The sequence below is a fragment of the Ranitomeya imitator genome, chromosome 4 (genome assembly GCF_032444005.1).
Source record: "Ranitomeya imitator isolate aRanImi1 chromosome 4, aRanImi1.pri, whole genome shotgun sequence".
Taxonomy (NCBI): domain Eukaryota; kingdom Metazoa; phylum Chordata; class Amphibia; order Anura; family Dendrobatidae; genus Ranitomeya; species Ranitomeya imitator.
Genome location: NC_091285.1, coordinates 18,480,108 through 18,500,655, shown reverse-complemented (window position 1 = coordinate 18,500,655; position 20,548 = coordinate 18,480,108). Strand labels below are relative to the sequence as shown.

General features: G+C 43.6%; 2 protein-coding genes across 2 annotated transcripts; both read left to right on the top strand.

Annotated features, from left to right (window-relative positions):
* Positions 1–3,085: 3,085 nt before the first annotated feature.
* LOC138675174 (E3 ubiquitin/ISG15 ligase TRIM25-like) lies at positions 3,086–8,948 on the top strand. Its single transcript, XM_069763196.1, has one exon. The coding sequence runs from the start codon at positions 4,761–4,763 to the stop codon at positions 6,360–6,362; it is 1,602 nt and encodes a 533-aa protein (XP_069619297.1). The 5' UTR covers positions 3,086–4,760; the 3' UTR covers positions 6,363–8,948.
* A 6,584-nt stretch (positions 8,949–15,532) lies between these two features.
* Positions 15,533–19,052, top strand: LOC138675175 (E3 ubiquitin/ISG15 ligase TRIM25-like). The gene has a single exon (XM_069763197.1). It carries the CDS (start codon positions 15,547–15,549, stop codon positions 17,131–17,133), a length of 1,587 nt encoding a protein of 528 aa, XP_069619298.1. The 5' UTR covers positions 15,533–15,546; the 3' UTR covers positions 17,134–19,052.
* Positions 19,053–20,548: the final 1,496 nt, after the last annotated feature.

The following is a 20,548-nucleotide window of genomic DNA, read 5'->3' as shown; positions in this document are numbered from 1 at the left end:
GATGAAGGCATGGCTTAAAGTGAGTTGCGCGACCATTTTGGAGCACATACGTTTTACAGGCGTTGACTTCGGATGCCTTGTGACTCCTATCCAGACATACATCGCCCACGATTACCCAGCCTAGGTCGAGTCTTTGGGCGTGTGGAGCATCATCTGGGCCGTTGCATTGTTGGCGTACCTTGTGGACCTTCAGAATGTCCCTTCCGAGTAGGATTAGAATATCAGCATTCATGTCCAGAGGAGGAATTTCATTAGTCAGGTGCCTCAAGTGGCGATGATAAAGTGCGGCTTCCGGAGTGGGAATCTCCTCCCTGTTATCAGGTATCTGGTCACATTCAATTAGGGTTGGCAAAGGTATATGCACGTTTCCCTTGATTGAAGAGACTATGTACCCAGAGGCTCTCCTGCCAGAAGTCTCAATACGACCAGAGCAGGTGTTGAGGGTGTATGGAGTCATTTGTCCCTTTATGTTGAAGATCTCAAAGAATTTGGGCCTTGCTAGAGATCGGTTACTTTGCTCATCTATTATGGCATACATTTTGGAGGCCTTGTCGGGTTGTCCTTCTGGATAGACCTCAATCAGACATACCTTGGCACAGCATTTAGGATCAGTCCCTTCTCCACATACCTCAGTACATGAGGAGGAAACAGCGGTTGCAGTTGGGTCAGGGACCTGTGGCTCCCCGCCATGCTTTTGAGCAGGGTTAGATGCTGCAGAAGGTTGTGAGTTGTATGGAGCTGGCGTGGGATGCATGGCTGTGACGTGTTTATCACTGCTGCATTCAGTGCACTTAATGGCGGCCTTACACTCCTTAGCGAGGTGGTCTGAGGAGGTGCAACACTTATAACATATCCCAAGCTCCTTGAGGGTATCTATACGCTCCTGCAAAGTCCTTGCTCTGAATCCACGGCATTCTTTAAGTGGGTGAGGCCTTTTGTGGATAGGGCACATACGGTTACTGTCCATGACTTTAGGAGCAACATTATTTGTCTTAGTGAAGGCAGGTGTTGTAAGTGGAACGTCAGTCTTTCTCACAGATACTGTGTTCCTTGAATCTCTACGTTTGGCAATGTTATCATACCTTGTAGATGATGATGATGCTGGTGGAGTAGGCTCAGTGAAGTCGAAGCTGGAATCATTCTTCTTCCGAGCTTGGTCACTGATGAACCTGGAAAAATATGAAAAGGGGGGAAAGGACACATTATACTGCCTTTTATACCGTGAGCCGTGGTCTGCCCATTTATCCTGCAATGCATGCCGTGTGGCAACTTGGACACTATTGGATTAACGCCATGAGCAGTATCTAGGTAGCTCAGTCCTGAGAGACGTGGGTCTAATTTTGCCAATTCTATTTCCTTTAGCAGGTCGCTCAGATCTTGAAGTTTTCTATTGTCCTTGTTAGTTATCTTTGGGAAGGTTTGCAGTCTTTTAAATAAGGCACATTCTATAGCTTCTGAGCTGCCGTAGGTTTGTTCTAGTCTCTCCCAGGCTGCAATAAGACCTGCATCTGAATAGTGCACATGAACTGCCCTTATTGTCTTTATGCGCTCTGCTGATTCAGGGCCTAACCAGTTAACAAGCAAATCCAGTTGTTCCTTGCCGGTGAGATTAAGGTCCTGGATCACTGCTTGAAAGGTGGATTTCCAGGCTCTATAATTCTCAGCACGATCATCAAACTTTGAGAGACTAATGTTTATTAACTCCCGGCGAATCATGTATCTGGCGAAGTCAAACATATCCGATCTCCCGGTCATTGTTGCAGGATGAACTTGTGGTATCCGTAGGGAATGTAAGTTCTCTGGCTTATATGACTGCGACAAATCAGGACGAAATGATGCGGCATAAGGGTTAAACTGTGGTTTAGTCTCTATAGGTTCTGCTGGCTGTGGCCTAAATTGTGAGTTAGTGCTGGAAGTTACCTTGTCGGCAGTAGGTGGCGACATTTCTTGACTTGCGGGCGCATCCGTGTTAGAAACTGGAGGTGGTGCTGGTGCAGATGTTACATGTCTTAGCACGTAGTCTGAAGTTCGATCAGCTGCGTCTTCCATTTCTTCTGGAATAAGACAGTCCGGATTATCATCTTGTCCCAGTGCTTGTTCAAGGACCTTCAGTTTAGCAAGGGCTGTTGCTTCTTCCCTTTCTGCTTGGAGTATTTTTAATTTCCTTTGAGCTTCCATCTCATTTCTTTGAGCTTCCACTTTGTTTCTTTGAGCTTCCACTTCCACTTCAGCCTCCCTTTTAGCAAAGGAGCTTTTTACTCTAGCTTCCTCTGCAGCTGCACGGATCTCCAGTAGCTTGTCGGACAATGTTGACTTCCTGGAGTGAGATGATCTGGAAGACCGAGCTGTGATTTTGGTCGATGTTGTGCGATGTGACCTAACCTCTTGGAGGTGAGCGATGCGGAGTTCTGCTTTATCCTGGGCATCTCGTACTAATGAGGTCTTTTCTTGGAGAAGAGTTTCCCTTTCAGTTACTTCTGCATGGGCATCTTCCATGTCACAGTTACTCAGGAATGTGATGAACTTTGCAGACAGTCTCTGGTAGCGATCATAGGCGGCAGATAAACTCTTCAATGTGGCGGTTAAACCTGCAGCGTCACTGTGATAGCGTGGAAGAGCTGCTAAATAGTGATCAACTCTGCCCCATAAATGTTCTAGGTTATCATGGAACTCGTCTCTAGTAGTCTCAAAGTTCTCTCTGGCCTTTTGTGTCGGCTTGGTTACACATTTGGGTCGTACGTCCTGCTCTGCAGTAAGTGTGGACTCTGCTCCTGCAGTATCTATGGTGTCGGGAACCTGATGTGCTTCACTTGCAGATGGGTCCATGGTGCCCTTTGTGGACATGTTTTAGATAAGATGGCGGACGGTTAAGACTTGCTAGCAGACAATGCATATGCACACAGACACTGTAGACTTAGGTCTCTTGTTACTATTCTGCCACCGATATATGTGGATGAGATGTGTCTGAGGGATGTGATCACAAATCGCTATATAAACAATGGCAGGTAGCGTTACTCACTAACTGTGCCACCAGTCTCTATCAGCCGCGCGTGGTGATCCGGAAGGATGATGCAGTGATACATTCAACAGGTTTATTTACAGTACCTTGGTGAGAGTGAGGACTGTAGGTTAGAGCTGTTACAGAATCACCAGATAGAGATAATAGAAGCTTCAGGTTAGAGGTAACAAGAGAATCCTTCTCCAGCTCTGCAGCACATGTGGGATCCAAGATGGCATGGAGTACAAAACAGGAAGAGAAGGAAAAAGATAGGAGGAGCTAAAGACAGAAAGGTGTTGTGGGAAAATTCCATAACAAATATTACAGTGATATAGCAAACGGCCAGTAGATGGCAGCAAAGTATAACAAATGATAGAACCAGGCTTATTAGCACTACATATTGTCCATGTATGGCTGAAAGTCTATCATAATAGACTAGCATGTACTAGCATATGTACTAGCATGTAGCATGTATGTATCGCTTGCTCACCGAGCCCCACTCCATACAGCCAACCAATTCCAGCCCTGTGCTGACGAGGGCCTAAAGCCCGAAACACGTGTCCACAGGTAGGAATTGGTTGGCTGTGTAAATTTAGAAACTAATCCGCAGCATTGCACGCTTGGCGGTTCCAAGCGCTGTGGATTAGACAGGGGTGGAAAGAGATGATTTGCATAGCTCCGCCTACTGCAAAGGATTCTGGGTAAACCTGGTATTCTTTGTATTATGCTGCTTGCAAGTACTTTCCGTTTCAGGAAAGCATCCACTATGTATTTCCTTTAAGTAGAGGGCTTTTCGGTCTCTTTCGTCCCGCAACATTTAGCCCAACTTGGGTCTCTCCCTAAGGTGGCTAGCATGTATGTATCGCTTGCTCACCGAGCCCCACTCCATACAGCCAACCAATTCCAGCCCTGTGCTGACGAGGGCCTAAAGCCCAAAACACGTGTCCACAGGTAGGAATTGGTTGGCTGTGTAAATTTAGAAACTAATCCGCAGCATTGCACGCTTGGCGGTTCCAAGCGCTGTGGATTAGACAGGGGTGGAAAGAGATGATTTGCATAGCTCCGCCTACTGCAAAGGATTCTGGGTAAACCTGGTATTCTTTGTATTATGCTGCTTGCAAGTACTTTCCGTTTCAGGAAAGCATCCACTATGTATTTCCTTTAAGTAGAGGGCTTTTCGGTCTCTTTCGTCCCGCTACATTTAGCCCAACTTGGGTCTCTCCCTAAGGTGGCTAGCATGTATGTATCATAATAAACTGAGCAGCACAGATGGCATCATTTTATATAGCCAAAAGGTCTTTGTGTCGAAAAGGCCTGAGGACAGGTTCAAATTCCTGGTTGGAAACAAGAACAAAGTCACCACAGGATGCAAATTTCTTTGCTGCTTAACAGGTTTTATGACCCCCACAGGACATGGTCTATCTCTTTGATGTAGACCAGGGGTGGGAACCTCAGGCCAAAGATTCCCCACATCTGATGTAGACCTTTGATGACCTTTAGTGCTATCCAGTGTTTGAGGATCAAATTGTAAGTTCAGTCATTCATATTACACATATTATCGATATTGTCCATGTTCGTTTTCAATAAATTGACTCCTTATATGAGACCACAATGTAGACACGAAATTTACAGCAGATAAAAGATTAACAGGTTAATAGTAGCTGAACTGCTCCTCAGCCCTCCCCTGTGTACACAATATAAAGTCCGCCCTTTAGAGCGGGAGGGAAGTGTAGTTTCGCTTCTCTCTTCCTTCCTGTCAGCCATGGCGTCTGCTGATCTGAGAGAAGAGCTGGACTGCTCCATCTGTCTGAGCACTTATACAGATCCTGTAATGCTGAGATGTGGACACAACTTCTGCCGGATGTGTATAGATCAGGCGCTGGATACACAGGACGAGTCTGGAGTTTATTCCTGTCCTGAATGCAGAGAAGAGTTTCAGCAGCGGCCGGCACTGATCAGGAACTTTGCTTTGTGTAAGCTAATGGAGAAATTCCTGTTTATTCAACAAGCACAGACAGAAAGTGGGATCTGCTGCACTTACTGTGTGGACTCTCCGGTACCTGCTGTTAGATCCTGTCTACACTGTGAGGCTTCTCTGTGTGATAAACACCTGAGAGTTCACAGCAAATCACCAGAACACGTCTTATCTGATCCCAGCACTTCTCTGGAGAAAAGGAAATGTTCTGTCCATAAGAAGATCCTGGAATATTACTGCACTGAGGACGCTGCTTGTATCTGTGTGTCCTGCAGTTTCGCCAGAGAACATCGAGGACATCAGGTGGAACTGATAGATGAAGCCTCTAAGAAGAAGAAGAAGAAACTGAGAGATGTCCTCCTGAAAATAATCGCAAAGACCGAGGGCACTGAGGATAAAGTCCAGAGTCTGAAGGAGCGCAGGAGAAAAGCTCAAGAACAAGCAGCTGGAGAAGCCAAGAGAGTCACTGCCCTGTGTACAGACATCAGGAGACGGGTGGACAACCTGGAGAAGATGGTCCTGAGTGAGATCTCCAGGCAGGAAAAGGAAGAGTCACTGTCACTGTCTGCTCGGATCCATCAGCTGGAAATAAAGAAGGACGAGCTGTCCAGGAAGATGAGACACATTGAGGAGCTGTGTAACATGACGGATCCACTGACTGTCTTACAGGATCCAGACACCGGTGACTTGTGTGATCCTGAGGAGGAGGGAGGTGATGAGGACACAGGAGGACATGATAAACAGCTCCATGATGGAGATGACCTGGATGTGGCTGTGATCTCACACACATTACACACATTATGTGACGTAATATCAGGTATAAGGAGGGGGATCTATATGGAGGATCCTGCAGACATATTATGGGATGTAACCACAGCTGCTAATAATCTCCTTATATCAGCCGACCTGAAAATTGCAACTGGGACAGAAGAGAAACAGAAACGTCCAGAAACTGCAGAGAGATTCCACAATAATAATCAGGTGATGAGCAGGAGAGGATTTACCTCAGGACGACATTACTGGGATGTGGAGAGCAGGAGATACGGGTGGTCGATGGTGGGGATGTGTTATCCCAGTATAGACAGGAGGGGGCGTCAGTCACTTATTGGATTTAATATTAAATCCTGGATTTTGAGTAGATGTAATAATCAGTATTCAGTGGTACATGACAGTAAACAAATGTGGTTACCTGAAAAGATCTCCAGTGATCGAGTCAGGATATGTCTGGATTATGAGGCCGGGCAGTTGTCCTTTTATGAGCTGTGTGACCCCATCAGACACTTACACACCTTCACTGTCACCTTCTCCGAGCCCCTCCATGCTGCATTATATGTATCTAATGGTTCTATAAAGATATTAGGGGAAGAAACCTGGAAGAAACCGTCATGATCTAAGAATTCCACAAGAGACTGCTGGATTATTTTGCTAATGGGACTAATGAAAAGTCAGGATTACGGCTGATGATCCCTATATGACTGCTGGCCCTATGACTATATCACATGGGTGGATTATCTGTAGTGTAGGCATTTGGTGATTACTTTTAGTGCAGCTCTATATTAGGCTAGGTTCACATTGCGTTAGTGCAATCCGTTTAGCGCATACGCTAACGGAATGCGCTAACGCAGTGTACAAAAAGGGATTGCGTTTAGCGATCCCGCTAGCGCAGATGCCCGATCTGTGCTAGCGAGAACGGACCCAAAAACGCTGCAAGCAGCTTTCGATGTCCATCAGAAAATAACGGGACATCGCTAACGCATGCCAAAAATGGCATACGTTAGGCTAGGTTCACATTGCGTTAGTGGCAGTCCGCTAACGGAATCCGTTACATAGCGCCACTAACGCAATGTAACGGATCCGTTAGATCACCCATTGACCGCAATGTAACTAACACATCATTAACGTATGCCATTTTTGGCATGCGTTAGCGATGTCCCGTTATTTTCTGATGGACCTCGAACGCTGCTTGCAGCATTTTTGGATCCGTTCTCGCTAGCGCAGATCGGGCATCTGCGCTAGCGGGATTGCTAAACACAATCCCTTTTTGTACATTGCGTTAGCGCATTCCATTAGCGTATGCGCTAAACGGATTGCACTAACGAAATGTGAACCTAGCCTTAGCGATGCGTTAGATACATTGCGGTCAATAGGTGCGCTAACGGATCCGTTACGTGGTGTTAGTGGCGCTATGTAACGGATTCCGTTAGCGGACTGCCACTAACGCAATGTGAACCTAGCCTTAGAGATGATATTGGAAGGTTGGGGACAGATGCCAATTAGCATATGTCCTTGTGGAAAATTTAGTTATGTGTAATAGCCATTATTCCTAGTAATAACCCGATCCCAAACTACATTTGAAACATGTTTTGAATCAAGGCTAAATATACACTGAGTAGATTTTCCTGACGTAAAAATTAAGTTTTCTGGAAGTTATTGTGAGGGTTGAGAAAATTCCAGCACCCATGCACATATTTAAATACTCACCTCACACCTGTTCCTCCAGTGCTCTGCTTCGGTTCTCGGGGCACCACTTCTTGTGGCCAGCTTGTACATGCTCCTGCGATGACGTCCTCACCCCGCCATGTCACAGGAGAGGCGACGGGAGCTTTCCTGGAGCTGCACTATTGTTCTGTATTTGTTGCAGCGGAACTTCAGGAAAGCTTCCTGCCCAGAGACGTGTGCTGCCGATAATGGTGCTCAAAACATTATAATGGGGGTAACCTGGCCTTGGGCCCCTCCGAGCTCCAGACGATTGACTAGATTGCCCTCATTGTAATCCACCTTTGCTGCTAGTGTTTTTAAAAGGACTCTGTCAGTTCAGAGTGATGGTTGAAACCAAGTACAGGCACTCGGTGCATCATGGGGTGTCTAACAGCCGTGAAACATGCAGGGTGGGGTCTCAAGTATGTCACTTTAGCACTTAAGATATTCGGTGCATACCGGTGCGCCCGATGCAAACTGGAGTACTGAGCACTTGGGCTCAACACTAATGAGGATATATGCAGTATGACAACCTAATGTTATCAAATTCTGTGTCGTACCTGTGGGTTCAACATGCTCACTATACCCCTGAATAAAATCCTTGAGGGGTGTAGTTTCCAAAATGCAATCGCTTTTTTGGAGGGTTTCCATTGTTTAGGCACATCAGGGGCTCTACAAACACGATATGGCGTTTGCTAAGTATTCCAGCAAATTTTACATTTAAAAAGTCAAATGGTGCCCCTTCCCTTCCAAGCCCTACCGTATGCCCAAACAATAGACTTCCCCCACAAATGGGGTATCGGAGTGCAAAGGAGAAATTGCACAACAAATTTTGGGGTCAATTTTCTCATATTAGGGTATGTGCACACGTAGAATGGTCCACTGCGGATTTTTACGCAGCGGATTTGATAAATCCGCAGGGCAAAAACACTGCATTTTTTCTGCGGATTTATCGCGGATTTACCCCGGTTTTTGTGCGGATTCCACTGCGGTTTTACATCTGCGGTTTTCTATTATGGAGCAGGTGTAAAACCGCTGCGGATTCTGCACAAAGAAGTGACATGCTGCGGAATGTAAGCCGCTGCATTTCTGCGCGTTTTTTTCCGCAGCATGTGCACTGCGGATTGCGTTTCCCATAGTTTTACATTGTACTGTAAACGCATGGGAAACTGCTGCGGACTCGCAGCTGCGGATCCGCAGCGTGTGAACATAGCCTTACTCTTGTGAAAATATAAAAGTTTGGGCCTAAAGTATTTTTTTTGTGAAAAAAAAAAAAAATGTTCATTTTTACCTTCCTCATTGCTTCAAATCATGTGAAGTAACTGAAGGGTTAATAAACGTCTTGAATGTGGTTTTGAGCACCTTGAGGGGTGCAGTTTTTAGAATGGTGTCACGTTTCTGTACTTTCTGTCATATAGGCCCCTCAAAGTCATTTCAAATGTAATGTGGTCTCTAAAAAAATGGTTTGTTAATTAAAGGCTATTTGCAGACGATGCATTTTTAATGCGTTATCGTGGCTTTTTTTATGCGTGTAGATGGTCCAAAAAAGCAATGGAATACTTATGCAAGATAATTCAATGACAATCCTGAAGTTTTGTGTACATGATCAGTAAATTTCCGTTCGTATTTGCAGCATTTTATTTTCTGCAGCATGTGAATTCTTTTTGTTTCTGCAGCGTTTTTGACTCATTGACTTCAATTGAGTCAGTCAAATCTGCAGCAAAAAAACACAGATGTAAAAAGGTTTGCGTCTTTGCTGTGTATATACTGCTTATTTGCTGCCAAAAACACTGCGAATTGTCAACGGAAATGATGTCAGAAGGAAGAAGAGTGTGTGGCCAGATAATATGTGTGAGCGGAGAATATGTGTGTCTGTCTGTGTGTACCCATGCGACGAACAGCCCATAGTGATTGTACTTAGACGTCGTCTGATGGGACTACTACTCCCACCCGGCTACATCTTTTGTCACAACAGAGACCGCATGAGCCGATGATGGGAGAAATAAACACCTTTACATAATTACATAGATATTCACATACAAAATACATACTCACCGAATGCCTAATCCCAAACATCCGTGTCTCCTGCTAACAAAGTAATAAACCAACATATACTCCCTCTCCGCCGTAGTCCATTTAATACTAAGTGTCCCGTGGTGATCTCACTTGTAGAACAGTCACATCGAGAGATGTGACTGCTCTACGCGGCCTCTGGCAAAACACTAACAGGAGGTAATCGCTCCCGCAGTGTATCACTGCGCTGCCATGAGAGTTCACCAGAGATTATCAGCTGATCAGCTCCGGTTCTCAAGCAGTGGTAACTCCTGTCAGTGTATCGCCAGAGGCCGGGTAGAACAGTCACATCTCTCGATATGATTGTTCTACATGTGAGATCGCCATGGGACACTCAGTATAAAATGGACTATGTCAAAAAGGATAGTATTATATGTCGGTTTATTATTTTTTGATTGTTTGTAGGAGACGAGGGTGTCGGGGATTAGGCTTTACTCTGGGTGTCTGTGTTTTATACAATATCACTATGGGGTTAGTAATGGAGAGGTGTCTTATAGACACCTCTCCAATACTAACCTGTGGGCTTGATGTCTACCCCAACATATCAGACTCTCTTCTACCATGGAAACCTTCAAAAGGAACCTGAAGACCTACCTCTTCCTGCAAGCCTGTAGTAACCCTCGTTCCACTATATCACTGCATGATCAGCTCTATCCTCACCTGCTGTATCCTCAGCCATCCCTTGTAGATTGTGAGCCTTCGCGGGCAGGGTCCTCTCCCCTCCTGTACCAGCGTGACCTGTATTGCTTAAGATTATTGTAATTGTTTTATGTTATGTACACCCCTCCTCACATGTAAAGCGCCATGGAATAAATGATGCAATAATAGTAATAATGTACAGTTCTCACCTCATGGATGATGCATCACTATGGAGCATATAAATCCTACCGATAAAGGGTGTTTTAAAGCGATTGCTGCATCTTACTAGACCCTGCAGCTTTTTAGTTAGGGGCTTTATTCAAAAGTGTTCTGTATGCTATAGACACCATAATTTGTGGTTGCAGTTGTGACTCTTTCTAAGGCTGGTTTCACACTTCCTGATATTTCCGGTACCGGAAAAACCGTTACAGGAGATATCCGTGTCCGTGTGTCCATGTCTTGTGAATGTGATACTTGCGGCACACGTGTGCCGCATCAGTACCAGTACTTGGCCGCCGAGGAAGAAGCGCTACAGTAAGTGCTGTTCCAAGGCGCCAAGTGCTGAAGACAGCTCTCCTCATTCTCCCTTGCTCTGACCGAGAATTGGTGCGAGCAGAAGAGAATGATGAGAGATATTAAAGTCAGAATGATGACAGCATGTGGGGGCTTTTGGGACTATTACTCCCATCATCTGAAACCTGCTGCAATGAAAAACCAAACGTGGGTTCCCCCTATTTTCTTTAACCAACCAGGCAAAACTCAGAGATGGGGGCTGCAACCCTCAGCTGCCAGCTTCAGCAAGGTTGGTTATCAAGAATAGAGGGGTCCCCACGCTGTTTTTTAAAATTATTTAAATAAATAATTTAAAAAACTGGCATGAGGTCCCCCCTCAGTTTTGACAACCAGCCTTGCTAAAGCTCACAGCTGGGGGCTGGTATTCTCAGGCTGGTTAGGGCCATTGATATAGCCCCTGAGTCTAAAAACACCAGCCCACAGCTGCCCAGAAAAGACACATCTATTAGATGCGCCAATTCTGGCACTTTGCCTGGCTCTTCCCACTTGCCCTGTAGCGGTGGCAAGTGGGGTAATAGTTGTGGGGTTGATGTCACCTTTCTATTGTCTGGTGACATCAAGCCCACAGCCTAGTAATGGAGAGGCGTCTATAAGACACCTATCCATTACTAAGCCTATAGCTATATGTTAAGTAAAGACACAGCCAGAATAAAGTATTTTATTTGAAATAACACTAAACAATTTTCCATTTTTATTATTACGCCTAATTCCAGCGAAACCCTCGATCTCCTGTAATAAAAATAAAATAATAAAGCAACAATATACCATACCTGTCCGTCATTCTGTCCCAAGCCATAATCAATGTCTGGGGGATAAATAGTTTTCAACCTGGATGGTGCCAAGATGCGACCATCCTGGCTGAAATCCACTGGTGAATGAGATGCTGCGAGCGCAGCCCGAGTGACTAGCGGTGGCGTCACTGATGCTGTTTTCCCAGCCGGCCTGAACTGCGGTAAGATTTGGACCGTGGGAAAATGCAAGTGATGAGGTCACCGCAATCCAGGCTCAGTAACTGGAAATGAAAAACAGGTAAAAGAAATACAAAAAAAATAGGCGCAAACGCAATAATGAATCGGGAACAAAATGCTAATTGGGTTCTTAAATTCACAATCTGTTGTCGGTAAAGCCAAGTTTGTTCGCTGTTTATTAGATTGACCGCCTGATTTTCCTATGAACCACGAGCCTGGTGATTTTTGTTACACATCTCTGCTAGCAATATATTAATCGCAACAGATTTTTATAAATGTTTTTAACCCCTTCCTGACATCGGGCATGTACCCTGGGCCTATTTGACAAGGGATGGATTATTACGTTTGTGCGATCGCCCGCACACGCACACAGGGTGTGTGTGGGCGATCGCCACGGGGTGTGAGCTGATTCTGACAGCTGACACCCGACACTAAGTGCCAGGAGTGGTCACAGACCGCTCCTGGCACTTTAACCCCCGAAATGCTTTGATCGAACACAATCGCAGCATTCCAGGAGCCGTCAGAGGACTAACAGCCCCTCAGCCTTTCGAATGGAGACCCCTCAGCATGGCGCGGGGGTCCTAATCGTTTCCATGGTGACCCAATGTCGTAATGATGACATCCGGGTCACCAGACCTAGGAAATTTGCTGATCATGCCCAGTGCATGATGAGCAAGTTTGTTGGTGCAGAGCTGACAGTTTCTGCAGCATAGGGATGTGGCTGTATCCCCATGCTGTAGAAGCGATCAGCCTGCAAAAAAATTATAAAAAAATGTAAAAAAGTTCTAAAAAAAACTAAAAAAAAAAGTTAAATAACTGTAAAAATATAAAAAATAATAATAAAAAAATCAGAAAATATATTGTATCTCTAAATAAATGTTGGAGTGAAAATAAATAAATAAATGAACACATATTTGGTAGCGTCGTGGCCACAACGACCCAACCTATAAAACTGTCCCACTAGTTAACCCCTTTAGTGAACACAATAAAAAAATAAAATAAAAAAACAATGCAAAAAACAATGCTTTATCATCATACTGCCAAACAAAAAGTGGAATAAAACGAGATAAAAAAGATAGATATAAATAAACATGGTACCGCTGAAAGCATCATCTTGTCCCGCAAAAAACAAGCTGCCAAACAGCGGGAAAAAAAAAAGTTATAGCTTTCATAATAAAGGAATGCAAAAATAATAATTTTTTTTATAAAATAGTTTTTATTGTATAAATGCGCCAAAACATTAAAAAAATATAAATGAGGTATCGCTGTAAAAGTACTGACCCAAACAATAAAACTTCCCTATCAATTTTATCACACACAGAACTGCATAACCCCACCCCCCAAAAAAAGAAATTCCTGAATTGCTGGTTTTTGTTCATTCTGACTTCCAAAAATCGGAATAGAAAGCAATCCAAAAATGTCATGAGACCAAAAATAGTACCAATACAAAAGTCAACTCGAATTCCAGGAAATGTTACATTCAAAAAGTCAAATGGCGCGCCTTCCAAGCCCTGCCGTGCTCCCAGTGGTTTTATCCCTCATATGGGGCATCGGCGTACTCAGGAGAAGTTGAACAACAAATTATATGGTGCAATTTCTCCTGTTTCCCTTAAGAAAATGCAATATTTTGTGCTAAAAACATAATTGTGGAGAAAATTTGATTTTTTTTTTCATTTTTACTGCTCAGCGTTATAAACTTCTGTGAAGCATCTAAGGGTTTAATGTGCTCACCACACATCTAGATCAGTTCCTTGAGGGATCTAGTTTCCAAAATGGGGTCACTTACGGGGGGTTTCCACTGTTTTGGCACATCAGGGGCTCTCCAAACGCAACATGGTGTCCGCTAATGATTCCTGGAAATTTTACATTCAAAAAGTCAAATGACACTCCTTCCCTTCCAAGCTCTGCCATGTCCCCAAATAGTGGCTTTCTCCCTCATATGAGGTATCGGCATACTCAGGAGAAATTGCATAACAAATTGTGTGGTTTAATTTCTCCTGTCACCCTTATGAAAATGCGATATTTTGTGCTAAAAACACATCTGTGAGAAATTTAGATTTTTATTTTCACGACTCAGCGTTATAAACTTCTGTGAAGCACCTGAGGATTCAATATGCTCACCACACATCTAGATCAGTTCCCTCCGGGGTCTAGTATCCAAAATAGTGTCACTTGTGGGGGATTTTACCTGTTTAGGCACATCAGAGACTCTCCAAATGCGACATGACATCCGGCAATTGTGCCAGCAAATTTTGCATTCAAAAAGTCAAATGGCGCTCCTTCCCTTCCGAGATCCTCCGTGCTTCCAAACAGTGGTTTTCTCCCTCATATTGGGTATTGGCATGCTTAGGAGAAATTACACAACAAATATTGGAGTCCATTTTTTCTGTTACCCTTGACAAAATAACAAAAGTTGGATCTGAAGTAAAAAAATTTTGTGAAAAAAAGTTGTTAATTTTTTTTATTTTCAAAAAATTCATAAACTTCTTGAGTGTGGTCTTGAGCACCTTAAGGGGTTCAGTTTTTAAAATAGTATCAATTTTGGGAATCTTTTGTCATATAGACCCCTCAAAGTGACTTCAAATGTGAGGTGGTGCCTAAAAAAATTGTTTTGTAAATTTTGTTGGCAAAATGAAAAACTGCAGGTCAACTTTAACCCTTATAACTTCCTAACAGAAAAACACTTTTGGTTCCAAAATTGTGCTGATGTAAAGTAGACATGTGGAAAATTTTATTTATTAACTACTTTGTGTGACATATCTCTGTCAATGAAGGGCATGAAAATTCAAAGTTGGAAAATTGCGAAATTTTCCAAATTTTTACCAAATTTCATTTTTTTTTCACAAATAAATGCAAGTCCTACCGAAAAAAATGTATTAGTATCATGAATTACAGTATGTCACGAAAAAACAAACTCAGAATCACCAAGATCCATGGAAGCATTCTAGAGTTATTACCTCATAAAGTGACAGTCTTCAGAATTGTAAAAATTGGCCCGGTCATTAACGTGCAAACCACCCTGCGGTTAAAAAGAAGATAATGACTTATGAGTTGGGCATGTATATCAGCTTCATTCTTGTGATTTTTTTTAAAGTGTTAATGTTCTTTTATGTCAGTGTTCCTCTTATTTTCTACCTAATAATCACATTAAAAATCTTAACTGTAAGTAATAACCTCACTCCTTATATGTGACCACAATGTAGACCTAAAATTTACAGCAGATATAAGATGTGATTTTCACAAGTGCCCATTAAGGCCCCTTTCACACATCAGTTTTTTGCCATCAGTCGCAATCCGTCGAATGTTGAAAAAAACGGATCCAGCGACTGATGCCGCCGGATCAGTTTTTTTCTCATAGACTTGTTTCATCCGTAGCTTGCCGGATCCATTGAAAACTGTTTGTCCGGCGGCAGGAGACTACAGACAAAGTAAAGTTAATTGTGTACGTTGAAAAAGCGGACAGCGACAGATTTGTTGCCCTTCGTCGTTTGCTCGAATGGAAGACTATGGGCGCCGGATCCGTAAAATGACAGAATCCGGAGACAGATTCCGTTTTTTTAAACTGAGCATGCTCCGATTTTTTTAGGATCTAATTAGCCAGATCCGCTAGTCGAATCCGGCAAAAAAGTGGATTTGTTGCATCAGTTTTCACAATCTGTGACGGATCCATCGATCCAACGGATTGTGACTGACGGCAAAAAAGTGATGTGTGAAAGCGTCCTAACAGGTTAATAGTAAGTGACCTTCTGCTCCTCAGCCCTCCCCTGTGTACACAATATAAAGCCCGCCCTTTTGAGCAGAGAGAATTGTAGTTTCCTTTTTCTCTTCCGTTCCTGTCAGCCATGGCGTCTGCTGATCTGAGAGAAGAGCTGGACTGCTCCATCTGTCTGAGCCCTTATACAGATCCTGTAACGCTGAGATGTGGACACAACTTCTGCCGGGTCTGTATTGATCGTGTGCTGGATACACAGGACGGGTCTGGAGTTTATTCCTGTCCTGACTGCAGAGAAGAGTTTCAGCAGCGGCCGGCACTGATGAGGAACTTAGCTCTATGTAATATAATGGAGAACTTACTGTTTACCCCATCAACACAGACAGAAAGCGGGATCTGCTGCACTTACTGTGTGGACTCTCCGGTACCTGCTGTTAGATCCTGTCTACACTGTGAGGCTTCTCTGTGTGATAAACACCTGAGAGCTCACAGCAAATCAGCAAAACACGTCTTATCTGATCCCAGCACTTCTCTGGAGAAAAGGAAATGTTCTGTCCATAAGAAGATCCTGGAATATTACTGTACTGAGGACGCGGCTTGTATCTGTGTGTCCTGCACCTTAGCAGGAGAACATCAGGGACATCGTGTGGAGATGCTGGATGAGTTCTCTGAGAAGAAAAAGAAAAAACTAAGGAATGTTCTCCAGAAATTGACCACAAAGAAAATGGAGACTGAGGAAAGAGTCCGGAGTCTGGAGGAGCGCAGGAAAAAAGCTCAAGACAAAGCAGCAGGTGAAGCCGAGAGAGTCACTGCCCGGTGTACAGACATCAGGAGACGGGTGGACGACCTGGAGAAGAAGGTCCTGAGTGAGATCTCCAGGCAGGAAAAGGAAGAGTCACTGTCACTGTCTGCTCGGATCCATCAGCTGGAAATAAAGATGGACGAGCTGTCCAGGAAGATGAGACACATTGAGGAGCTGTGTAACATGACGGATCCACTGACTCTCTTACAGGATCCAGACACCGGTGACTTGTGTGATCCTGAGGAGGAGGGAGGTGATAAGGACACAGGGGGACATGATAAACAGCCCCATGATGGAGATGACCTGGATGTGTCTGTGATCTCGCACACATTACACACATTATGTGAGGTAATATCAGGTATAAGGAGCGGGATCTATGTGGAGGATCCTGCAGACATATTACTGGATGTAACCACAGCTTCTAATAATCTCCTTATATCAGACGACCTGAAAACTGCAACCTGGACAGAAGAGATTCAGAGTTGTCCAGAAACAGCAGAGAGATTCCAGAATAATCAGGTGATGAGCAGGAGAGGATTTACCTCAGGACTACATTATTGGGATGTAGAAGGCAGAAGATCAAGGGGTTGGATGGTGGGGATGTGTTATTCGAGTATAGACAGGATGGGAGGTCAGTCACACATTGGATATAATAAGAAGTCCTGGAGTTTGAGGATGTATAACAATCAATATTCAGTGATACATGACAGTAAAGAAATACGGTTACATGTTAAGATCTCCAGTGATAGATTCAGGATATGTCTGGATTATGAGGCCGGGCAGTTGTCCTTTTATGAGCTGTGTGACCCCATCAGACACTTACACACCTTTACTAACACCTTCTCCGAGCCCCTTCATGTTGCATTATGTGTATGGAGAGATTGTATAAAGATACTGGGGGGAAGCAGAAACTGAAAGAAGCCATCTGAATTCACCTAGAGACTGCGGCATCTTTCTGCCAAAGGCATTAATAAGAAGACAGGGCATCAGCTGATAATTCCTATATTACTGCTATCCCTATGACTATATCACATGGGTAGATGATCTGCCCTCTATGTACTTTCAACTGCAGATTCTGTTATAAATTCTCATTTCACATACATAGAGAACTTTTTGCTGGGTCGATTCACAATGTAAGCCATATGAGTGAATGTGTGTAACATGCAATTTGGGATGGCCACATTAAATAGTCGTTTGTCAGTGGGGGAAAAAAACTACCATATTTTGCGTATTATACGACGCCCCAACTTATAAAATGCACCCCAAATTTTGGGATGGAAAATAGGACAAAAAACTTTTTTTTTAAATAAAATGCTTGTGCGCTTTATAATCCATTTTAACAGTAGCTTACCTGGGGGGCAGAGGAGAGGGACCACAGAATCCAGGGTCGCTGCCTCAGGATGTCAGCGGCGGCAGGAGTGGGGCAATGCTGTGGGCAACATCCTCTCAGAATGGTCGCTGATTCTGGAGGTCGGCTACGGCAGACGTGGGGCGATGCTGTGGGCCCTGTCCTCCCAGAAGATGTCGGCGGAGGTCCTCTCTCACGTACATATCCCTGCTGTGGGCTTCAGGAAAATCGCCTCTCATCCAAGATCTCGTCTCTCAAGATCTCAATGTGCACATGCGTTGCCTCCGGTGGTCATTTTCCCAAAAGCCCACCATAGACATATGTCCTGGAGAGTGGACCTCCGTTCACTGGTGCCCACAGCATCGCCCTACTCCTCCTGCCGCCGACCTCATGAATCAGCGACTTTGGATCCTGTGACCCCACTCTACCGCCACCGCCCCAGGGAACATACTCTATGATTATAAGATGGACCCCCCATTTCCTCCCAAATTTGGGGGATAAAAGTGTGTCTTAAAATCTGAAAAATACACTGTGCCAGACTTCACTAGCCATGTTGACTTTTTTTGACTGTTATCAGACAGTTTTCCTGGGGGCCTGTAGTTCTTCCCACTATATGATGTTACCAAATCATAACCAAGCAGCAACACTCAGGAGAAAGATGAACATACCCCACTACAGGTTTCTCAATGTGAGACAAATAATGAGACATAACAGATGTGTGATTATAGACACCTTTGAACTTTCATCTCCTGATAGTCTCTCCCCCACATGGGCAGTATGGCTGAGTTTAGCTGTGTCACATTACAATCCCTTCTATCCTCATATTGCTGCAAGCTCATCTTTACTGCTCTCACCCATATGGACTTCCAGGAGATGAAAACTCAGAGATTTGACTAATCGAACTAATATCTATTGTTCTCAGTAACTTGCAATCGTTATGTAGTGAAATCAGCCTGTCTGTCATTACATCACATACAAGAGAAGCCTTTTTTCAGCTATGCTGTGGGCGTGTTTTCTTTCTCCTGCATGTTGCATCCTGATTATGATTGGATATCGTCATACATGGGGAAGAAGTACACGCCCCCCAGTGATGATTCTCTGAGAATGCCCACTTGCATGTAACGAAGATTAACTTGTTACATGCCAAATACTTTGATTCCTATCATCTGTGCATGAGGAGAGAAGAAATTAAGAAAAACTAAACAAAAACATTTTATTCTGCTCTGCAGTCACTATAAAGGTTGTATGACCAGTTCAAAATGAAACCTTTGTGAAAGAGGCTCATTGACGTTGAAGTCGCAATGTATATTTGACAAATGAGAAATTACAATGTAGAGTCTTTTCTTCATCTGGTACTTAAGAATTATTGTTTTGATAATGACCCATACACATGTAATTTTATGCCAGTTTTTATCACTTTTCGGGACACCAGAATGTAATTACTGGATATTTTCGGGAGTTCATTAAAAATTAACAATATAATCAATATGCTCCTGTGTCTTTATTTTCTAGTATTGTGTTTCATTGTTACATTACGTTGTTTCTCATTGCATACATTGATTATACGGCATGCTTGAGGGAATTTCCAGCATTATAGCTGAAAGCACCTGGGGTTCATTTACAGTTCTCATTTCAAGGATGATTTACTGCTGAGCATGTAATTGGAAATTAGAAATACAGTGGGTACGGAAAGTATTCAGACCCCTTTACATTTTTCACTCTGTTTCATTGCAGCCATTTGGTAAATTCAAAAAAATCATTTTTTTCTCATTAATGTAAACTCTGCAACCCATCTTGACTTTAAAAAAACAGAAATGTAGAAATTTTTGTTAAATTTATTAAAAAAGAAAACTGAAATATCACATGGTCATAAGTATTCTGATCCTTTGCTCAGACACTCATATTTAAGTCCCATGCTGTCAATTTCCTTGTGATCCTCCTTGAGATGGTTCTACTCCTTCATTGGACTCCAGATGCGTTTAATTAAACTGATAGGACTTGATTTGGGAAGGCGCACACCTGTCTATATAAGACCTCACAGCTCACAGTGCATGTCAGACCAAATGAGAATCATGAGGTCAAAGGAACTGGCCAAGGAGCTCAGAGACAACATTGTGGCAAGGAACAGATTGGCCAAGGTTACAAAAGAATTTCTGCAGTACTCAAGGTTCCTAAGAGCACAGTGGCCTCCATAATCCTTAAATGGAAGAAGTTTGGGACCACCAGAAGTCTTTCTAGATCTGGCCGTCCAGCCAAACTAACTACTTGTGGGAGAAGAGCCTTGGTGAGAGACGTAAATATGAACCCCAAGATCACTGTGGCTGAGCTCCACTCCTCTCTCAGTTTGTAATCCAGGAGGCTGCTTCTTGGGATCCTTGTAGCTCTGTGGATCTGTTCGTCTATTACCGGGGATGGATACAAACTGAGACAGGACAACAACAGGGCGCCTCTTGTGGTCAAATACAACCCCCACATGAGCATCCTAAAAAAATTGGTGCTGATCTCCAACCCATATTCCACAGAGACCAGAAATTGAAAGACATAATCCCAGAACTACAACTTCTCTCCTACAAACAGACCCCTAACTTTAGGAATTTCCTTGTCAGAAGTGTCCTCTCATCACCATCAGTAACGGGCACATTCCCATGCAACAATAAAAAATGCAAAACGTGTACCTACATATTACTAAAAAATATAGTCCTCAAAACAAGCACAAATCAGGACTATAAGGTCGTTAATTTCTTTTCATGTACATCCTCCAATGTGGTGTACATGATGCAACGTACGAGGTGCCCTGGAGGTAACTATATTGGGGAAACCAGGCAAAAACTACAAACAAGGATAAATTTACACCGAGACACAATCAGGAATGAAATGGACACGCCTGTGGAAAACATTTCTCTGGAACTCGACATTGACAGACTTAAAAGTCTTAATACTAAAAGGTCATTTTAAGGACAACAGAAAAATAAAAATTTGGGA